At 42.2% G+C, this 21,488-nt stretch overlaps 1 protein-coding gene and 3 long non-coding RNA genes across 4 annotated transcripts; 1 reads left to right on the top strand and 3 right to left on the bottom strand.

Annotated features, from left to right (window-relative positions):
• Positions 1 to 732: 732 nt before the first annotated feature.
• Positions 733 to 21,323, bottom strand: LOC118381895 (cingulin). The gene is made up of 10 exons (XM_052458615.1): positions 21,313 to 21,323; positions 20,064 to 20,216; positions 18,281 to 18,448; positions 9,468 to 9,641; positions 7,246 to 7,335; positions 6,871 to 6,954; positions 4,541 to 4,659; positions 4,354 to 4,462; positions 2,448 to 2,611; positions 733 to 1,681 (listed from the first exon to the last, which is right to left on the bottom strand). The coding sequence occupies exons 4-10, from the start codon at positions 9,528 to 9,530 to the stop codon at positions 1,573 to 1,575; spliced, it is 738 nt and encodes a 245-aa protein (XP_052314575.1). The 5' UTR covers positions 9,531 to 9,641; positions 18,281 to 18,448; positions 20,064 to 20,216; positions 21,313 to 21,323; the 3' UTR covers positions 733 to 1,572.
• LOC127906458 (uncharacterized) lies at positions 2,622 to 3,181 on the top strand. The gene is made up of 3 exons (XR_008061449.1): positions 2,622 to 2,889; positions 2,933 to 3,016; positions 3,058 to 3,181. It is a non-coding gene; the product is annotated as an uncharacterized LOC127906458 (long non-coding RNA).
• LOC127906461 (uncharacterized) lies at positions 10,460 to 14,845 on the bottom strand. Its single transcript, XR_008061452.1, has 3 exons — positions 14,551 to 14,845; positions 12,318 to 12,384; positions 10,460 to 10,910 (listed from the first exon to the last, which is right to left on the bottom strand). It is a non-coding gene; the product is annotated as an uncharacterized LOC127906461 (long non-coding RNA).
• Positions 17,300 to 17,641, bottom strand: LOC127906463 (uncharacterized). Its single transcript, XR_008061456.1, has 3 exons — positions 17,557 to 17,641; positions 17,461 to 17,492; positions 17,300 to 17,332 (listed from the first exon to the last, which is right to left on the bottom strand). It is a non-coding gene; the product is annotated as an uncharacterized LOC127906463 (long non-coding RNA).
• Positions 21,324 to 21,488: the final 165 nt, after the last annotated feature.

The following is a 21,488-nucleotide window of genomic DNA, read 5'->3' as shown; positions in this document are numbered from 1 at the left end:
CTTGTTTTGTAGTCCAATCATTCATAAGCTTGTTTTGTAGTCCAATCATTCATAAGCTTGTTTTGTAGTCCAATCATTCATAAGCTTATTTTGTAGTCCAATCATTCATAAGCTTATTTTGTAGTCCAATCATTCATAAGCTTGTTTTGTAGTCCAATCATTCATAAGCTTGTTTTGTAGTCCAATCATTCATAAGCTTGTTTTGTAGTCCAATCATTCATAAGCTTATTTTGTAGTCCAATCATTCACAGGCTTGTATTATAGTCCAATCATTCAGGCACAGTCTGTCTGTCCTTCAAGCATTGCAAATGGAAGACACTTCCACATTCTGCTCAGAGGTGAATAAGTCAAATACAAGCGTTATACTGTATATAAAATAAATCAAAGTGTATAGTGTAGCAGGTAATATCAATACTGTACGGAAGTAAGATATTTATAATATAGTTAACATGGTAATGCAACAGATTCGTTTGGGTAATGTATTGTCCAAATCTTCCAAACTACTTTAACCCAAAGTCCTATATGAACGATCATATAATGATTATATATTGATTATTGGCCCTTTTTCTTCGCTAAAACACATGACTTGAGTGTACAGGGATAGCTAGCTTGATTTAATATAATTGTGTTGATATACTGTAATATCTCCTGCTGTATAAATAAAGCTTGATTTGATTCAAAAGAATCACAACACTTCAACTACTACTTCCTTTAACATTCTACAGACCCCCCCCAAAAAAAAACATGAGTTTCCTGTGTTTTATATATATTTCCACACTGTGGGGTTGGAATAATACTGTGAAATTGATACCATTATGATAATGCCCTGTTGGTGTAAGAGCTGTTTGAAAAGACAGCCAGAAGTTTCAGCCTGTTTTGGTGGGATGGAGTTTTGATAGACCAATAAGAAAGAGAGTTCCAAAACCTCTCTACCAATAACAGCTAGTCTTCAGTTTCCCCACTCCCCACTCTGGTGACATCACCAGGCAGGTCAAATGAGTTCATAGACCAATAAGAAAGAGAGTTCCAAAACCTCTCTACCAATAACAGCTAGATGTCAGTTTCCCCACTCTGGTGACATCACCAGGCAGGTCAAATGAGTTAATAGACCAATAAGAAAGAGAGTTCAAAACCTCTCTACCAATAACAGCTCGTTGTCAGTTTCCCCTCTCCCAGACACTCCCAGCAAAAAAAAAATATTAGAAAAAAAAACAAAACTCAATTTTTGTTTCTTTTTGACCATTTTGATTTGAAAACAATCACAGTAAGATCCTTGTTACCCAGAAATGAGTTAATATTGAGATAATAACAGCTGCATTGGGACCTTTAGTTAATAACCGCTTATGGAAAACAAAAACTAAAGACACATTTCAATAGTACAGAGAAAGAGGCTAAAGAAGGTTTGAACACTTCACTTGTGGGCACTGTATTTTCTACGATAAATGACAGTATTGGTGCCAGTGTAGAATGTGTTGTTTCTTGTCAAGTCTATTAGCGATTAGGGGGTATCACTCTAACCGTTATCAATACAGGTGTGTTGAAAAATGCTAGTATGAGGAGGTGCTGTTGTCTTTATTCAGGCCTTGGAGGATGTTGGTCAGCCTGGTCCTCTTCATCTACACTGAGATCCAGACGCAGGTTCTCCAGAGTCTGTCTCATTTGCATGGTGGACTCCTTACGTCTGCAGAGCAAATGAGGATGTGTTTGTGTCCTGCAGTTCAAACAGTATCACTCTCTCCCTCTGCTCTCCCTCCGCTCTCCCTCCGCTCTCTCTCCGCTCTCCCTCTCTGATCTCCCTCTCTGATCTCCCTCCCTGATCTCCCTCACTGCTCTCCCTCTCTGATCGCTCGCTGCTCTCCCTCTCTGCTCTCCCTCTCTGATCGCCCTCTCTGATCGCCCTCTGCTCTCCCTCTCCTCTCTCTCCGCTCTCCCTCTCTGATCTCCCTCTCTGATCTCCCTCTCTGATCTCCCTCCCTGATCTCCCTCCCTGATCTCCCCCTCTGCTCTCCCCCTCTGCTCTCCCCCTCTGCTCTCCCCCTCTGCTCTCCCTCTCTGATCGCTCGCTGCTCTCCCTCTCTGCTCGCTCGCTGCTCTCCCTCTCTGATCGCTCGCTGCTCTCCCTCTCTGATCGCTCGCTGCTCTCCCTCTCTGCTCTCCCTCTCTGATCGCCCTCTGCTCTCCCTCTCCTCTCCCTCTGCTCTCCCTCTCTGATCGCTCGCTGCTCTCCCTCTCTGATCGCTCACTGCTCTCCCTCTCTGATCGCTCGCTGCTCTCCCTCTCTGCTCTCCCTCTCTGATCGCCCTCTCTGATCGCCCTCTCTGATCGCCCTCTCTGATCGCCCTCTGCTCCCCCTCTGCTCTCCTTCTGATCTGTCTCTCTTTCTAGTCTCTCCCTCTCTGATCTCCGTCTCTCTCTTTCATTGAACCTTTATTTAGTAAACCACGTACTTGAGTTGAAGGTGCTGATCCAGGAGCTGTCTCTGTAGTCTGTTGGAGGTCTCTCTCTCCTCTGTCAGTTCTCTCTGGGTGTGGCGGTACTGAGCATCTCTACGACTGGACTCCTCCTCCGCCTCGTTCAGCTGACGCTTCAGGGAACGCATCCTCTGGGTCATCTGATGGAGAGAGGTCATAGGTCATTGGATCAACTTCAGAGGGCTACCATATCAAACTGCACATTACAACACTCAGAGGTATCACGTCAATAAATAACATCCACTTATACAAAGTTATCTCACGAAACATTATTATTTTACAAGAGATCCTGGAGATCCTATCAGGAACACAGTACAAATAAACTCGTGTTTATAGACAAAATGAATGTAAATTAGGATTCACTGTCCCCCATCGGACATGGCTCTCCTGTGTTAGTAACTATAAAGTGTCCTGGCAGGTCCTTCTGCATCGTACCACACACACACACAGTATCTTACCAGGTCCTTCTGCATCGTACCACACACACACAGTATCTTACCAGGTCCTTCTGCATCGTACCACACACACACACAGTATCTTACCAGGTCCTTCTGCTTCGTACCACACACACACAGTATCTTACCAGGTCCTTCTGCATCGTACCACACACACACACAGTATCTTACCAGGTCCTTCTGCATCGTACCACACACACACACAGTATCTTACCAGGTCCTTCTGCATCGTACCACACACACACAGTATCTTACCAGGTCCTTCTGCATCGTACCACACACACACAGTATCTTACCAGGTCCTTCTGCATCGTACCACACACACACAGTATCTTACCAGGTCCTTCTGCTTCGTACCACACACACACAGTATCTTACCAGGTCCTTCTGCTTCGTACCACACACACACAGTATCTTACCAGGTCCTTCTGCTTCGTACCACACACACACAGTATCTTACCAGGTCCTTCTGCTTCGTACCACACACACACAGTATCTTACCAGGTCCTTCTGCTTCGTAACACACACACACACACACAGTATCTTACCAGGTCCTTCTGCATCGTACCACACACACACAGTATCTTACCAGGTCCTTCTGCATCGTACCACACACACACAGTATCTTACCAGGTCCTTCTGCATCGTACCACACACACACAGTATCTTACCAGGTCCTTCTGCTTCGTAACACACACACACACACACACACAGTCCTACTAGCGTAGTGGTGGTGTTAGTGCAGGTATCCTACCAGGTCCTTCTGCTTCGTAACACACACACACACACAGTCCTACTAGCGTAGTGGTGGTGTTAGTGCAGGTGTCCTACCAGGTCCTTCTGCATCGTACCACACACACACACACACCTACTAGCGTAGTGGTGGTGTTATTGCAGGTATCCTACCAGGTCCTTCTGCTAGTGACCTACTAGTGGTGGTGGTGTTATTGCAGGTATCTTACCAGGTCCTTCTGCTTCGTAACACACACACACACACAGACACAGTCCTACACACACACATCACACCTTCTGCACAACACACACACACACACACACACAGTCCTACAGTGTACAGGTGTCCTACAGGTCCTTCTGCTTCGTAACACACACACACACACACACACACACACACACACACACACACACACACAGTCCTACTAGCGTAGTGGTGGTGTTAGTGCAGGTATCCTACCAGGTCCTTCTGCTTCATCTAACACACACACACACACACACACACACACACACACACACACACACACACACACACACACACACACACACACACACACACACACACACACACACAGTCCTACTAGCGTAGTGGTGGTGTTAGTGCAGGTATCCTACCAGGTCCTTCTGCTTCGTACACACACACACACACACACAGTCCTACTAGCGTAGTGGTGGTGTTAGTGCAGGTATCCTACCAGGTCCTTCTGCTCTGTAATGATCTTCTGTTCCTCCTCCAGCTGACCAGACAGTTCGTTGATCTTCCTCTCCAGTTTACTGATGGTGTTGCTCATCACCACCTTGTTCCTGCACAGGAGAACTCCGTCAATACACCAGTCCACAAACACTGTGTCGTCGTCCTGTAGATACAAAAAGGAGACGTACCTCTCCTCCACTCTGAGAGCGTTCTCCAGCTCCTTGACCCGGTTCTCTGTCTTAGTGATCACATCCACCTGGACTCTGGAGCTGTGAAGTTCCTCCATCGCCACACGCAGGTCACGCAGCTACAGTACACCACAGGAAGGAATGTTACAGTACACCACAGGAAGGAATGTTACAGTACACCACAGGAAGGAATGTTACAGTACACCACAGGAAGGAATGTTACAGTACACCACAGGAAGGAATGTTACAGACACCACAGGAAGGAATGTTACAGTACACCACAGGAAGGAATGTTACAGTACACCACAGGAAGGAATGTTACAGTACACCACAGGAAGGAATGTTACAGTACACCACAGGAAGGAATGTTACAGTACACCACAGGAAGGAATGTTACAGACACCACAGGAAGGAATGTTACAGTACACCACAGGAAGGAATGTTACAGTACACCACAGGAAGGAATGTTACAGTACACCACAGGAAGGAATGTTACAGTACACCACAGGAAGGAATGTTACAGTACACCACAGGAAGGAATGTTACAGACACCACAGGAAGGAATGTTACAGTACACCACAGGAAGGAATGTTACAGTACACCACAGGAAGGAATGTTACAGTACACCACAGGAAGGAATGTTACAGTACACCACAGGAAGGAATGTTACAGTACACCACAGGAAGGAATGTTACAGTACACCACAGGAAGGAATGTTACAGTACACCACAGGAAGGAATGTTACAGTACACCACAGGAAGGAATGTTACAGTACACCACAGGAAGGAATGTTACAGTACACCACAGGAAGGAATGTTACAGTACACCACAGGAAGGAATGTTACAGTACACCACAGGAAGGAATGTTACAGACACCACAGGAAGGAATGTTACAGTACACCACAGGAAGGAATGTTACAGACACCACAGGAAGGAATGTTACAGTACACCACAGGAAGGAATGTTACAGTACACCACAGGAAGGAATGTTACAGTACACCACAGGAAGGAATGTTACAGTACACCACAGGAAGGAATGTTACAGTACACCACAGGAAGGAATGTTACAGTACACCACAGGAAGGAATGTTACAGTACACCACAGGAAGGAATGTTACAGTACACCACAGGAAGGAATGTTACAGTACACCACAGGAAGGAATGTTACAGTACACCACAGGAAGGAATGTTACAGTACACCACAGGAAGGAATGTTACAGTACACCACAGGAAGGAATGTTACAGTACACCACAGGAAGGAATGTTACAGTACACCACAGGAAGGAATGTTACAGTACACCACAGGAAGGAATGTTACAGTACACCACAGGAAGGAATGTTACAGTACACCACAGGAAGGAATGTTACAGTACACCACAGGAAGGAATGTTACAGTACACCACAGGAAGGAATGTTACAGTACACCACAGGAAGGAATGTTACAGTACACCACAGGAAGCCTAGTGGTTAGAGTGTAGAGGCAGCAGGTAGCCTATTGGTTAGAGTGTAGAGGAGGCAGGTAGCCTAGTGGTTAGAGTGTAGAGGAGGCAGGTAGCCTAGTGGTTAGAGTGTAGAGGAGGCAGGTAGCCTAGTGGTTAGAGTGTAGAGGCGGCAGGTAGCCTAGTGGTTAGAGTGTAGGGGCGGCAGGTAGCCTAGTGGTTAGAGGTAGAGGCGGCAGGTAGCCTAGTGGTTAGAGTGTAGAGGCGGCAGGTAGACTAGTGGTTAGAGTGTAGAGGCAGCAGGTAGACTAGTGGTTAGAGTGTAGAGGCAGCAGGTAGACTAGTGGTTAGAGTGTAGAGGAAGCAGGTAGCCTAGTGGTTAGAGTGTAGAGGCAGCAGGTAGACTAGTGGTTAGAGTGTAGAGGTGGCAGGTAGACTAGTGGTTAGAGTGTAGTGGGGGCAGTGTAGCCTAGTGATTAGAGTGTAGGGGCGGCAGGTAGCCTAGTGGTTAGAGTGTAGAGGCAGCAGGTAGCCTAGTGGTTAGAGTGTAGAGGCAGCAGGTAGCCTAGTGGTTAGAGTGTAGAGGCAGCAGGTAGCCTAGTGTTTAGGGCGTTGAACTAGCAACTAGAAGGTTGCAAGTTCAAATCCCTGAGCTGACAAGGTACAAATCTGTCTTTCTGCCCCAGAACAGGCAGTTAACCCACTGTTCCCAGGCCGTCATTGAAAATAAGAATTTGTTCTTAACTGTCTTGCCTGGTCAAATAAATGCAACCATAGGCCCTATATACAACACCAATGTATAGATGGATCACGTAGCTACACCACAGGCTGATGTCCCCACCATGCAGGTTACAAAAGTTCCCGGTGAAAACCCAGCCGTAGGTACTGTACCTGTCTCGTCAGGTTGATCTTCTCACTGTCCAGCTGCTCATTCACATATTTCTCCTGAATCAACTTCAGCTGGAGCTGTTCTGTCTGTGAAGAACACAACAGTATGTTTTAGATAGTACTTCACACCCACTGGGGCACGTCCTCAACAAAACAACCCTGTCCCCATTCGCTGCTGGCGAATCAGATCAACATCAGAATATATTTAACTCTCACTGGCCAGGCATCAGTTAAAGTCCCAGAAGATGACATTTCATATTTAAATGATTTATGAGAATATTTTGACTAACTATATTAATTGACGTGAACAGAGAACATTGGTTCAGTGTGGCATAGTGGTCAGGGTTCAGGGGTCAGAGGTCAGGCAGACAGACGTACCTGTTCGATGGCTCTCTTGTGCTTCCTGGCCCAACTCTGTTCACTGTCCTGCATCTCCTCCAGGTCGCTCTCAAGATCTATCGCTTTCTCCTGTGAAAGGAGAAACACGTCAACCAATCAATCAATCAACCAATCAATCAATCAATCAATCAATCAACCAATCAATCAATCAACCAATCAATCAATCAATCAACCAATCAACCAATCAATCAATCAACCAATCAACCAATCAATCAATCAACCAATCAATCAATCAATCAATCAATCAATCGAATCGATCTATTTAACACCTTTTCTACATCGGCAGTTGTTATAAAACACGATCAATAGACAGGTCCTTAGAAAGCTTTTTTCCCAGCAGTTGTCACGGTGACAGTAAACCTCAAAGACGATGCTGAAGCTGAACTACGTCTGTATTCCAGAGCTACACGTAACCGCCAAAATAAAAGGAAACACTTGAGTAAACAAAGGACCCAAAAAGTATATGGAAAGCAGGTGGTTCCTGAGTTAATTAAGCAATTAACATCCCGTCATGCTTAGGGTCATGTATAGCAAGTTCCAATTGTCCATTATTTTGGCTACCATGGCTAGAAGAGATCTCAGTGACTTTGAAAGAGGTGCTGTGTGTGTGTGTGTGTGTGTGTGTGTGTGTGTGTGTGTGTGTGTGTGTGTGTGTGTGTGTGTGTGTGTGTGTGTGTGTGTGTGTGTGTGTGTGTGTGTGTGTGTGTCAGTCGACAGATCTCAACACTTATGGGAGATTCTGGAGCGGCACCCGAGACCAGTGTTTTCCACCACCGTCAACAAAACACCAAATGATGGAATTTCTGGTGGAAGAAATGGTGTCACATCCCTCCAGTAGAGATCCAGACACCTGTAGAATGTATGCCGAGGTGCATTGAAGCTGTTCTGGAGTCACATGGTGGCCCAACACCCTATTAAGACACTATGTTGGGTTTCCATTATTTTGGCAGTTACCTGTTCATCTACAGTATATCGCCCAAGGTTCATACAGTCTACTCTCTCTATATCTACAGTATATCACCCAAGGTTCATACAGTCCACTGTCTCTATATCTACAGTATCATACAGTCTACTCTCTCTATATCTACAGTATATCGCCCAAGGTTCATACAGTCCACTGTCTCTATATCTACAGTATCATACAGTCTCCTCTGTCTATATCTATAGTATATATCCCACGGTTCATGCAGTCTACTCTCTCTATATCTACAGTATATCTCCCACGGTTCATACAGTCTACTCTCTCTATATCTACAGTATATCGCCCAAGGTGCATACAGTCTACTCTCTCTATATCTATAGTATATATCCCACGGTTCATACAGTCTACTCTCTCTATATCTACAGTATATCTCCCAAGGTTCATACAGTCTACTCTCTCTATATCTACAGTATCATACAGTCTACTCTCTCTATATCTACAGTATATCGCCCAAGGTTCATACAGTCTACTGTCTCTATATTTACAGTATCATACAGTCTACTGTTTATATATCTACAGTATCATACAGTCTACTCTCTCTATATCTATAGTATATCTCCCACGGTTCATACAGTCTACTCTCTCTATATCTACAGTATATCTCCCAAGGTTCATACAGTCTACTCTCTCTATATCTACAGTATCATACAGTCTACTCTCTCTATATCTACAGTATATCTCCCACGGTTCATACAGTCTACTCTTGCTATATCTACAGTATATCTCCCACGGTTCATACAGTCTACTCTCTCTATATCTACAGTATATCTCCCAAGGTTCATACAGTCTACGGTCTCTATATTTACAGTATCATACAGTCTACTCTCTCTATATCTACAGTATCATACAGTCTACTGTTTCTATATCTACAGTATCATACAGTCTACTGTCTCTATATCTACAGTATCATACAGTCTACTCTCTCTATATCTACAGTATTTCTTCCACGGTTCATACAGTCTATTCTCTCTATATCTACAGTATATCTTGCTTGTCCAGGTCCTCTTTAAACTGGGCTTAGGGTTTATGGTGCTCTCTGTCTGTCTGTACCAACCTGAGCCTGTTTGAGTTGCTTGTCCAGGTCCTCTTTAAACTGGGCTTAGGGTTTATGGTGCTCTCTGTCTGTCTGTACCAACCTGAGCCTGTTTGAATTGCTTGTCCAGGTCCTCTTTAAACTGGGCTTAGGGTTTATGGTTGCTCTGTGTCTGTCTGTACCAACCTGAAGCTGTTTGAGTTGCTTGTCCAGGTCCTCCTTGGTCTGTGCAGCCGTCTGTAGCTCCATGGTTAGGTCCTCTACGCTCCTCTCTGCCTGCTTCAACTGCAGCTGAACTCTCTCTCTCAGCTGGATCTCCTCCTCCAGGGAACGCTCCTTATCTATCAGCTTATCAGACACCTGACAACACATACAGTCATCTATCAGTTTACCTGACAACACATACAGTTATCTATCAGTTTAACTGACAACACATACAGTTATCTATCAGCGTACCTGACAACACATACAGTTATCTATCAGTTTACCTGACAACACATACAGTTATCTATCAGTTTACCTGACAACACATACAGTTATCTATCAGCTTACCTGACACCTGACAACACATACAGTTATCTATCAGCTTACCTGACAACACATACAGTCATCTATCAGTTTACCTGACACCTGACAACACATACAGTTATCTATCAGTTTACCTGACAACACATACAGTTATCTATCAGTTTACCTGACAACACATACAGTTATCTATCAGTTTACCTGACAACACATACAGTTATCTATCAGTTTACCTGACAACACATACAGTTATCTATCAGCTTACCTGACACCTGACAACACATACAGTTATCTATCAGCTTACCTGACAACACATACAGTTATCTATCAGCTTACCTGACACCTGACAACACATACAGTTATCTATCAGCTTACCTGACAACACATACAGTTATCTATCAGCGTACCTGACAACACATACAGTTATCTACCAGCTTACCTGACAACACATACAGTCATCTATCAGTTTACCTGACAACACATACAGTCATCTATCAGTTTACCTGACAACACATACAGTTATCTATCAGTTTACCTGACAACACATACAGTTATCTATCAGTTTACCTGACAACACATACAGTTATCTATCAGTTTACCTGACAACACATACAGTTATCTATCAGCTTATCAGACACCTGACAACACATACAGTCATCTATCTATCAGTTTACCTGACAACACATACAGTTATCTATCAGTTTACCTGACAACACATACAGTTATCTATCAGTTTACCTGACAACACATACAGTTATCTATCAGTTTACCTGACAACATATACAGTCATCTATCAGTTTACCTGACAACACATACAGTTATCTATCAGCTTACCTGACAACACACACAGTTATCTATCAGTTTACCTGACAACATATACAGTCATCTATCAGTTTACCTGACAACACATACAGTTATCTATCAGCTTACCTGACACCTGACAACACATACAGTTATCTATCAGCTTACCTGACAACACATACAGTCATCTACCAGTTTACCTGACACCTGACAACACACACAGTTATCTATCAGTTTACCTGACAACATATACAGTCATCTATCAGTTTACCTGACAACACATACAGTTATCTATCAGCTTACCTGACACCTGACAACACATACAGTTATCTATCAGCTTACCTGACAACACATACAGTCATCTACCAGTTTACCTGACACCTGACAACACACACATCTACCAGTTATCACCTGACAACACACACAGTTATCTATCAGTTTACCTGACAACATATACAGTCATCTATCAGTTTACCTGACAACACATACAGTTATCTATCAGCTTACCTGACAACACACACAGTTATCTATCAGTTTACCTGACAACACATACAGTTATCTATCAGCTTACCTGACAACACATACAGTTATCTACCAGTTTACATGACACCTGACAACACATACAGTTATCTATCAGCTTACCTGACAACACACACAGTCATCTATCAGCTTACCACCTGACAACACATACAGTTATCTATCAGCTTACCTGACAACACATACAGTCATCTATCAGTTTACCTGACAACACATACAGTTATCTATCAGCTTACCTGACAACACATACAGTCATCTACCAGTTTACCTGACACCTGACAACACACACAGTTATCTATCAGTTTACCTGACAACATATACAGTCATCTATCAGTTTACCTGACAACACATACAGTTATCTATCAGCTTACCTGACAACACATACAGTTATCTATCAGTTTACCTGACAACACATACAGTTATCTATCAGTTTACCTGACAACACATACAGTTATCTATCAGCTTACCTGACAACACATACAGTTATCTATCAGCTTACCTGACACCTGACAACACATACAGTTATCTATCAGCTTACCTGACAACACATACAGTCATCTACCAGTTTACCTGACACCTGACAACACACACAGTTATCTATCAGTTTACCTGACAACATATACAGTCATCTATCAGTTTACCTGACAACACATACAGTTATCTATCAGCTTACCTGACAACACACACAGTTATCTATCAGTTTACCTGACAACACATACAGTTATCTATCAGCTTACCTGACAACACATACAGTTATCTACCAGTTTACATGACACCTGACAACACATACAGTTATCTATCAGCTTACCTGACAACACACACAGTCATCTATCAGCTTACCACCTGACAACACATACAGTTATCTATCAGCTTACCTGACAGCACATACAGTCATCTATCAGTTTACCTGACAACACATACAGTTATCTATCAGCTTACCTGACAACACATACAGTCATCTACCAGTTTACCTGACACCTGACAACACACACAGTTATCTATCAGTTTACCTGACAACATATACAGTCATCTATCAGTTTACCTGACAACACATACAGTTATCTATCAGCTTACCTGACAACACATACAGTTATCTATCAGTTTACCTGACAACACATACAGTTATCTATCAGTTTACCTGACAACACATACAGTTATCTATCAGTTTACCACCTGACAACACATACAGTTATCTATCAGCTTACCTGACAACACACACAGTCATCTATCAGCTTACCACCTGACAACACATACAGTTATCTATCAGCTTACCTGACAACACATACAGTCATCTATCAGTTTACCTGACACCTGACAACACATACAGTTATCTATCAGTTTACCTGACAACACATACAGTTATCTATCAGCTTACCTGACAACACATACAGTTATCTATCAGCTTACCACCTGACAACACACAGTTATCTATCAGTTTACCTGTCAACACATACAGTTATCTATCAGCTTACCTGACAACACATACAGTCATCTATCAGTTTACCTGACAACACATACAGTCATCTATCAGTTTACCTGACACCTGACAACACATACAGTTATCTATCAGCTTACCTGACAACACATACAGTCATCTATCAGTTTACCTGACACCTGACAACACACACAGTCATCTATCAGTTTACCTGACAACACATACAGTTATCTATCAGTTTACCTGACACCTGACAACACATACAGTTATCTATCAGCTTACCTGACAACACATACAGTCATCTATCAGTTTACCTGACAACACATACAGTTACCTATCAGCTTACCTGACAACACATACAGTTATCTATCAGTTTACCTGACAACACATACAGTCATCTATCAGTTTACCTGACACCTGACAACACATACAGTTATCTATCAGCTTACCTGACAACACATACAGTTATCTATCAGTTTACCTGACACCTGACAACACATACAGTTATCTATCAGCTTACCTGACAACACATACAGTCATCTATCAGTTTACCTGACACCTGACAACACATACAGTCATCTATCAGCTTACCTGACAACACATACAGTTATCTATCAGTTTACCTGACAACACACACAGTTATCTATCAGTTTACCTGACAACACACACAGTTATCTATCAGTTTAGCTGACAACACACACAGTTATCTATCAGTTTACCTGACAACACACACAGTCATCTATCAGCTTACCTGACAACACATACAGTTATCTATCAGTTTACCTGACAACACACACAGTTATCTATCAGTTTACCTGACAACACATACAGTTATCTATCAGCTTACCTGACACCTGACAACACATACAGTTATCTATCAGTTTACCTGACAACACATACAGTCATCTATCAGCGTACCTGACAACACATACAGTCATCTATCAGCTTACCTGACAACACACAGTTATCTATAAGCTTACCTGACAACACACACAGTTATCTATAAGCTTACCTGACAACACATACAGTTATCTACCAGCTTACCTGACAACACACAGTTATCTATCAGCTTACCTGACAACACATACAGTCATCTACCAGCTTACCTGACAACACACAGTTATCTATCAGCGTACCTGACAACACATACAGTCATCTACCAGTTTACCTGACAACACACACAGTTATCTATCAGCTTACCTGACACCTGACAACACATACAGTTATCTATCAGCTTACCTGACAACACATACAGTCATCTACCAGTTTACCTGACAACACATACAGTTATCTATCAGCTACCTGACAACACACACAGTTATCTATCAGTTTACCTGACAACATATACAGTCATCTATCAGTTTACCTGACAACATATACAGTCATCTATCAGTTTACCTGACAACACATACAGTTATCTATCAGTTTACCTGACAACACATACAGTTATCTATCAGCTTACCTGACAACATATACAGTCATCTATCAGTTTACCTGACAACACATACAGTTATCTATCAGCTTACCTGACAACACACACAGTTATCTATCAGTTTACCTGACAACATATACAGTCATCTATCAGTTTACCTGACAACACATACAGTCATCAGCTTACCAGTTTACCAGTTTACCTGACACCTGACAACACACACAGTTATCTATCAGTTTACCTGACAACATATACAGTCATCTATCAGTTTACCTGACAACACATACAGTTATCTATCAGCTTACCTGACAACACACACAGTTATCTATCAGTTTACCTGACAACACATACAGTTATCTATCAGCTTACCTGACAACACATACAGTTATCTACCAGTTTACATGACACCTGACAACACATACAGTTATCTATCAGCTTACCTGACAACACACACAGTCATCTATCAGCTTACCACCTGACAACACATACAGTTATCTATCAGTTTACCTGACAACACATACAGTTATCTATCAGCTTACCTGACAACACATACAGTCATCTACCAGTTTACCTGACACCTGACAACACACACAGTTATCTATCAGTTTACCTGACAACATATACAGTCATCTATCAGTTTACCTGACAACACATACAGTTATCTATCAGCTTACCTGACAACACATACAGTTATCTATCAGTTTACCTGACAACACATACAGTTATCTATCAGCTTACCTGACAACACATACAGTTATCTATCAGCTTACCTGACACCTGACAACACACACAGTTATCTATCAGTTTACCTGACAACACATACAGTTATCTATCAGTTTACCACCTGACAACACATACAGTTATCTATCAGCTTACCTGACAACACACACAGTCATCTATCAGTTTACCACCTGACAACACATACAGTTATCTATCAGCTTACCTGACAACACATACAGTTATCTATCAGTTTACCTGACACCTGACAACACATACAGTTATCTATCAGTTTACCTGACAACACATACAGTCATCTACCAGTTTACCTGACACCTGACAACACATACAGTTATCTATCAGTTTACCTGACAACATATACAGTCATCTATCAGTTTACCTGACAACACATACAGTTATCTATCAGCTTACCTGACAACACATACAGTTATCTATCAGTTTACCTGACAACACATACAGTTATCTATCAGTTTACCTGACAACACATACAGTTATCTATCAGCTTACCTGACAACACATACAGTTATCTATCAGCGTACCTGACAACACATACAGTTATCTATCAGTTTGACAACACATACAGTTATCTATTTACCTGACAACACATACAGTTATCTATCAGTTTACCTGACAACACATACAGTTATCTATCAGCTTACCTGACAACACATACAGTCATCTATCAGCTTACCACCTGACAACACATACAGTTATCTATCAGCTTACCTGACACTGACAACACATACAGTTATCTATCAGTTTACCTGACAACACATACAGTCATCTATCAGTTTACCTGACAACACATACAGTTATCTATCAGTTTACCTGACAACACATACAGTCATCTATCAGCCTATCAGACACCTGACAACACGTACAGTTATCTATCAGTTTACCTGACAACACATACAGTTATCTATCAGTTTACCTGACAACACATACAGTTATCTATCAGTTTACCTGACACCTGACAACACATACAGTCATCTATCAGTTTACCTGACAACACATACAGTTATCTATCAGTTTACCTGACACCTGACAACACATACAGTTATCTATCAGTTTACCTGACAACACATACAGTTATCTATCAGTTTACCTGACACCTGACAACACATACAGTTATCTATCAGTTTACCTGACAACACATACAGTTATCTATCAGTTTACCTGACAACACATACAGTCATCTATCAGTTTACCTGACACCTGACAACACATACAGTTATCTATCAGCTTACCTGACAACACATACAGTTATCTATCAGTTTACCTGACACCTGACAACACATACAGTTATCTATCAGCTTACCTGACAACACATACAGTCATCTATCAGTTTACCTGACACCTGACAACACATACAGTCATCTATCAGCTTACCTGACAACACACACAGTTATCTATCAGTTTACCTGACAACACACACAGTTATCTATCAGTTTAGCTGACAACACATACAGTCATCTATCAGCTTACCTGACACCTGACAACACATACAGTCATCTATCAGCTTACCTGACAACACATACAGTTATCTATCAGTTTACCTGACAACACACACAGTTATCTATCAGTTTACCTGACAACACACACAGTTATCTATCAGTTTACCTGACAACACATACAGTTATCTACCAGTTTACCTGACAACACATACAGTTATCTATCAGCTTACCTGACAACACATACAGTTATCTATAAGCTTACCTGACAACACATACAGTTATCTATAAGCTTACCTGACAACACATACAGTTATCTATAAGCTTACCTGACAACACATACAGTTATCTATCAGTTTACCTGACACCTGACAACACGCACAGTCATCTATCAGTTTACCTGACAACACATACAGTTATCTATCAGTTTACCTGACACCTGACAACACATACAGTTATCTATCAGTTTACCTGACACCTGACAACACATACAGTTATCTATCAGTTTACCTGACAACACATACAGTTATCTATCAGTTTACCTGACACCTGACAACACATACAGTCATCTATCAGTTTACCTGACAACACATACAGTTATCTATCAGTTTACCTGACACCTGACAACACATACAGTTATCTACCAGTTTACCTGACAACACATACAGTTATCTATCAGTTTACCTGACAACACATACAGTTATCTATCAGTTTACCTGACAACACATACAGTTATCTATCAGTTTACCTGACAACACATACAGTTATCTATCAGTTTACCTGACAACACATACAGTTATCTATCAGTTTACCTGACAACACATACAGTTATCTATCAGCTTACCTGACAACACATACAGTTATCTATAAGCTTACCTGACAACACACACAGTTATCTATCAGTTTACCTGACAACACATACAGTTATCTATCAGCTTACCTGACAACACATACAGTTATCTATCAGTTTACCTGACAACACATACAGTTATCTATCAGCTTACCTGACAACACATACAGTTATCTATCAGTTTACCTGACAACACATACAGTTATCTATAAGCTTACCTGACAACACACACAGTTATCTATCAGTTTACCTGACAACACATACAGTTATCTATCAGTTTACCTGACAACACATACAGTTATCTATCAGTTTACCTGACAACACATACAGTTATCTATCAGTTTACCTGACAACACATACAGTTATCTATCAGTTTACCTGACAACACATACAGTTATCTATCAGTTTACCTGACAACACACACAGTTATCTATCAGTTTACCTGACAACACATACAGTTATCTATCAGTTTACCTGACAACACATACAGTTATCTATCAGTTTACCTGACAACACACACAGTTATCTATCAGTTTACCTGACAACACATACAGTTATCTATCAGTTTACCTGACAACACATACAGTTATCTATCAGCTTACCTGACAACACATACAGTTATCTATCAGTTTACCTGACAACACACACAGTCATCTATCAGTTTACCTGACACCTGACAACACACACAGTTATCTATCAGTTTACCTGACAGCACATACAGTCATCTATCAGTTTACCTGACAACACATACAGTTATCTATCAGTTTACCTGACAACACATACAGTTATCTATCAGTTTACCTGACAACACATACAGTTATCTATCAGTTTACCTGACAACACATACAGTTATCTATCAGTTTACCTGACAACACATACAGTTATCTATCAGTTTACCTGACACCTGACAACACATACAGTTATCTATCAGTTTACCTGACACCTGACAACACATACAGTCATCTATCAGTTTACCTGACAACACATACAGTTATCTATCAGTTTACCTGACACCTGACAGAGTGTAATAAAGAATACTATATCCATGCGTAAATCAGAACAATCACATATGGACACACATTTTACAGTATGGGTCAGGTAGACGACACAATCACAATGGCTGTAAACACGTTTCCACTGAAGCAGAAATGACTTTCAAAAGCCAATCTTAAGCAGAAATTATCTGCATTTGACTACAGTAAGACCCGTAAGGCCCGTGTCCTCATCTACCTGTCCCTGGAGACGGCTGACAGTCTGCTGGGCTCTCTGCAGCTCCTGACCCTTCTCCAGTATCGTCTCTTCCAGCTCCTTTACCCTCAGCTGGTCCCCATCTCGTAGCTTCTGGTGCAGACTGAGCTCTGCCGAGGCCTGGGTGGCTCTCTGTTGGGCCTCCCCTAGCTGTGGAGGGAGAGTAATGTCACGCAAATATACACAATCTAGGGTTAATGTAATGTACACTGAGGGTGTTACATTTTAAAACTGGTCCAGTGTCTATACGGGGTCTGCCCTTTTCAGTGTTAAATGAACACAATGCTTAGTGCCAAGCCTCATTTGTATATTTCCCAGAGTGCCTTGACTTTCGAGTGAATTGTAGAGTTATACCCCCCCCCGTGACTGTATTTGTTGGTGACAGAGACATGGATGTTGCATTCATCAATATTCAGTCCTGTGGCCTTTGCCAAGTGAGATCCTGTTATCAACACAATACAACATATTTCACGAGGCCTTATTTTGAGGGTCCAGGTTTACCCTAATACAGTGTCTTGAAACTCCTGGTTTACAGGCCACATCAGGCTTGCAAAGTCACATTATGCTGGCTTGCAAAGTGAGTTGTAATTCCTATTGGAATCCAGCCAGAGTAGGGCTATCCAACATTTAAAATTTGTATTCACCCACAACCTGCATTTAGAATGACTGAACGGGTTGGGAAGACTAAGCTATGATGCAACTTCAAGCAGCTAACCTGGAACAGCCACTACAGTAATGGGAACAAGTCCAATGAAGAGATTGGATTAGTTTAGAAAAATGTTATTTATATTTGAGTAGCAAAAAACATAGATATTGAAACAAAACAACAACAAAAATCTCCCTGCAATAGAGCATGCTGGGAAACATAATGATGAGCGTGGGTTTTGTTTTAACACTGGTTAATAACAACAACACTGGGGTTATTTCACACCAATGAGTATTTAATTTAACCCTTACAGAGTTAATGTAACTCCTGAATCAACACAAGGAAATGTTACACGAATTCAATTTCGAATTTCAACAATCTTCAAGTTGTGGCATTGGAATCGAATTGGAATTAGAATGTTTGGAATGTTTGAATTGGAATTAGAATTTTTGGACTGTTTGAATTGATATTAGAATGTTTGGAATGTTTGAATTGGAATTAGAATGTTTGGAATGTTTGAATTGGAATTAGAATGTTTGAATTGGAATAGTAAAAAAAATAGATCTTTGTAATTTAACTGAACAAAAGTACTGCATGATTCGTTTTAAAATAATTTTAACGTGTATTTCTATACTCCCTGAACGCTTGAGGGAAATGAATTTCAATATGTGGAATAGTTTGGGATAATACTGAATTAAGAATTAAATTATTGGAATTTACCTAACAATAAAATTGAAAGGAAATTAAATTATCTCTGAATTTAAAGACTGACCTGGAATTTGAATAGTATTAAAAATAAATTTACAGGAAGAGGGAATTTAATTTGAATTTAATTTGTGGAATTAACCACAACCCTTGAAGCTACATTATAGGTGTGTAAAGTGAACAGACCTGTACCTCAGTCTCCAGTCTGAAGACTCTGATCTCTCTCACGCACACACACACACACACACACACACACACACACACACACACACACACACACACACACACACACACACACACACACACACACACACACACACACACACACACACACACACACACACACACACACACACACACACACACACACACACACACACACACACACACATAAGTATAATAATGCAACTGTACCTCAGTCTCCAGTCTGAAGACAGTGTCACTGAGCTCTAATGTCCTCTTGTCCCGTGTCTCCTTGGCCCCCGCTAGCTCCTCCAACTGTCTCTCAGACAGCCACAGCTTCTCGGACAGACCCTCGGCATGGAGCGACTGCTTCTCCAGCGCCTCCTATAGGGGACATGGTGTAGGACAGACACAGAGGCTGGGGCTGAAATGGAACCCTACTCGTTACACAGTGCACTAATTTTGGGCAGGGTCTTGGTAGGGAATAGGGTGACATTTGTTGGATGCACACAGGGGGCTCACGCAAGGCAGACACGTAGGCCCAGGTCTGTGGTAGAATAGGCCCAGCTAACTGACAGATCTGTGGTAGAATAGGCCCAGCTGACTGACTGACAGGTCTGTGGTAGAATAGGCCCAGCTGACTGACTGACAGGTCTGTGGTAGAATAGGCCCAGCTGACTGACAGATCTGTGGTAGAATAGGCCCAGCTGACTGACTGACAGGTCTGTGGTAGAATAGGCCCAGCTGACTGACTGACAGGTCTGTGGTAGAATAGGCCCAGCTGACTGACAGGTCTGTGGTAGAATAGGCCCAGCTGAACTGACAGATCTGTGGTAGAATAGGCCCAGCTAACTGACTGAGGTCTGTGGTAGAATAGGCCCAGCTGACTGACAGGTCTGTGGTAGAATAGGCCCAGCTGACTGACAGGTCTGTGGTAGAATAGGCCCAGCTGACTGACAGGTCTGTGGTAGAATAGGCCCAGCTAACTGACAGGTCTGTGGTAGAATAGGCCCAGCTAACTGACAGGTCTGTGGTAGAATAGGCCCAGCTAACTGACAGGTCTGTGGTAGAATAGGCCCAGCTGACTGACAGGTCTGTGGTAGAATAGGCCCAGCTGACTGACAGGTCTGTGGTAGAATAGGCCCAGCTAACTGACAGGTCTGTGGTAGAATAGGCCCAGCTGACTGACAGGTCTGTGGTAGAATAGGCCCAGCTGACTGACAGGTCTGTGGTAGAATAGGCCCAGCTGACTGACAGGTCTGTGGTAGAATAGGCCCAGCTAACTGACAGGTCTGTGGTAGAATAGGCCCAGCTGACTGACTGACAGGTCTGTGGTAGAATAGGCCAAGCTGACTGACAGGTCTGTGGTAGAATAGGCCCAGCTGACTGACAGGTCTGTGGTAGAATAGGCCCAGCTAACTGACTGGGTCTGTGGTGAATAGGCCCAGCTGACTGACTGAGAGCCTGTGGTAGAATAGGCCTCAGCGTCCTGTACTTATTCTCTGAGACTGCTGCAGGAAGTAGAATAGGCCCAGCTATTCTGACAGGTCTGTGGTAGAATAGGCCTCCACCATCAGGTCTGTGGCCTAGAATAGGCCCAGCTGACTGACAGGTCTGGAGGAAACATAGATGAGATCAGCTCTCTGAGACATCCTC

This window comes from Oncorhynchus keta, chromosome 12, assembly GCF_023373465.1.
Source record: "Oncorhynchus keta strain PuntledgeMale-10-30-2019 chromosome 12, Oket_V2, whole genome shotgun sequence".
In the NCBI taxonomy this organism is placed as follows: domain Eukaryota; kingdom Metazoa; phylum Chordata; class Actinopteri; order Salmoniformes; family Salmonidae; genus Oncorhynchus; species Oncorhynchus keta.
This window is presented reverse-complemented; position numbering and strand designations above follow the sequence as displayed.

Bases quoted from the DNA above. Each gene is read 5' to 3' on its own strand.
- LOC118381895 (XM_052458615.1), bottom strand. From the start codon at position 9,530: ATGGAGCTACAGACGGCTGCACAGACCAAGGAGGACCTGGACAAGCAA. The intron at 7,336-9,467 runs GTTGGTACAGAC...CTCCTTTCACAG, and splicing joins AGCAACTCAAACAGCTTCAG to GAGAAAGCGATAGATCTTGA. The intron at 4,660-6,870 runs GTACAGTACCTA...GGTGTACTGTAG, and splicing joins AGATCAACCTGACGAGACAG to CTGCGTGACCTGCGTGTGGC.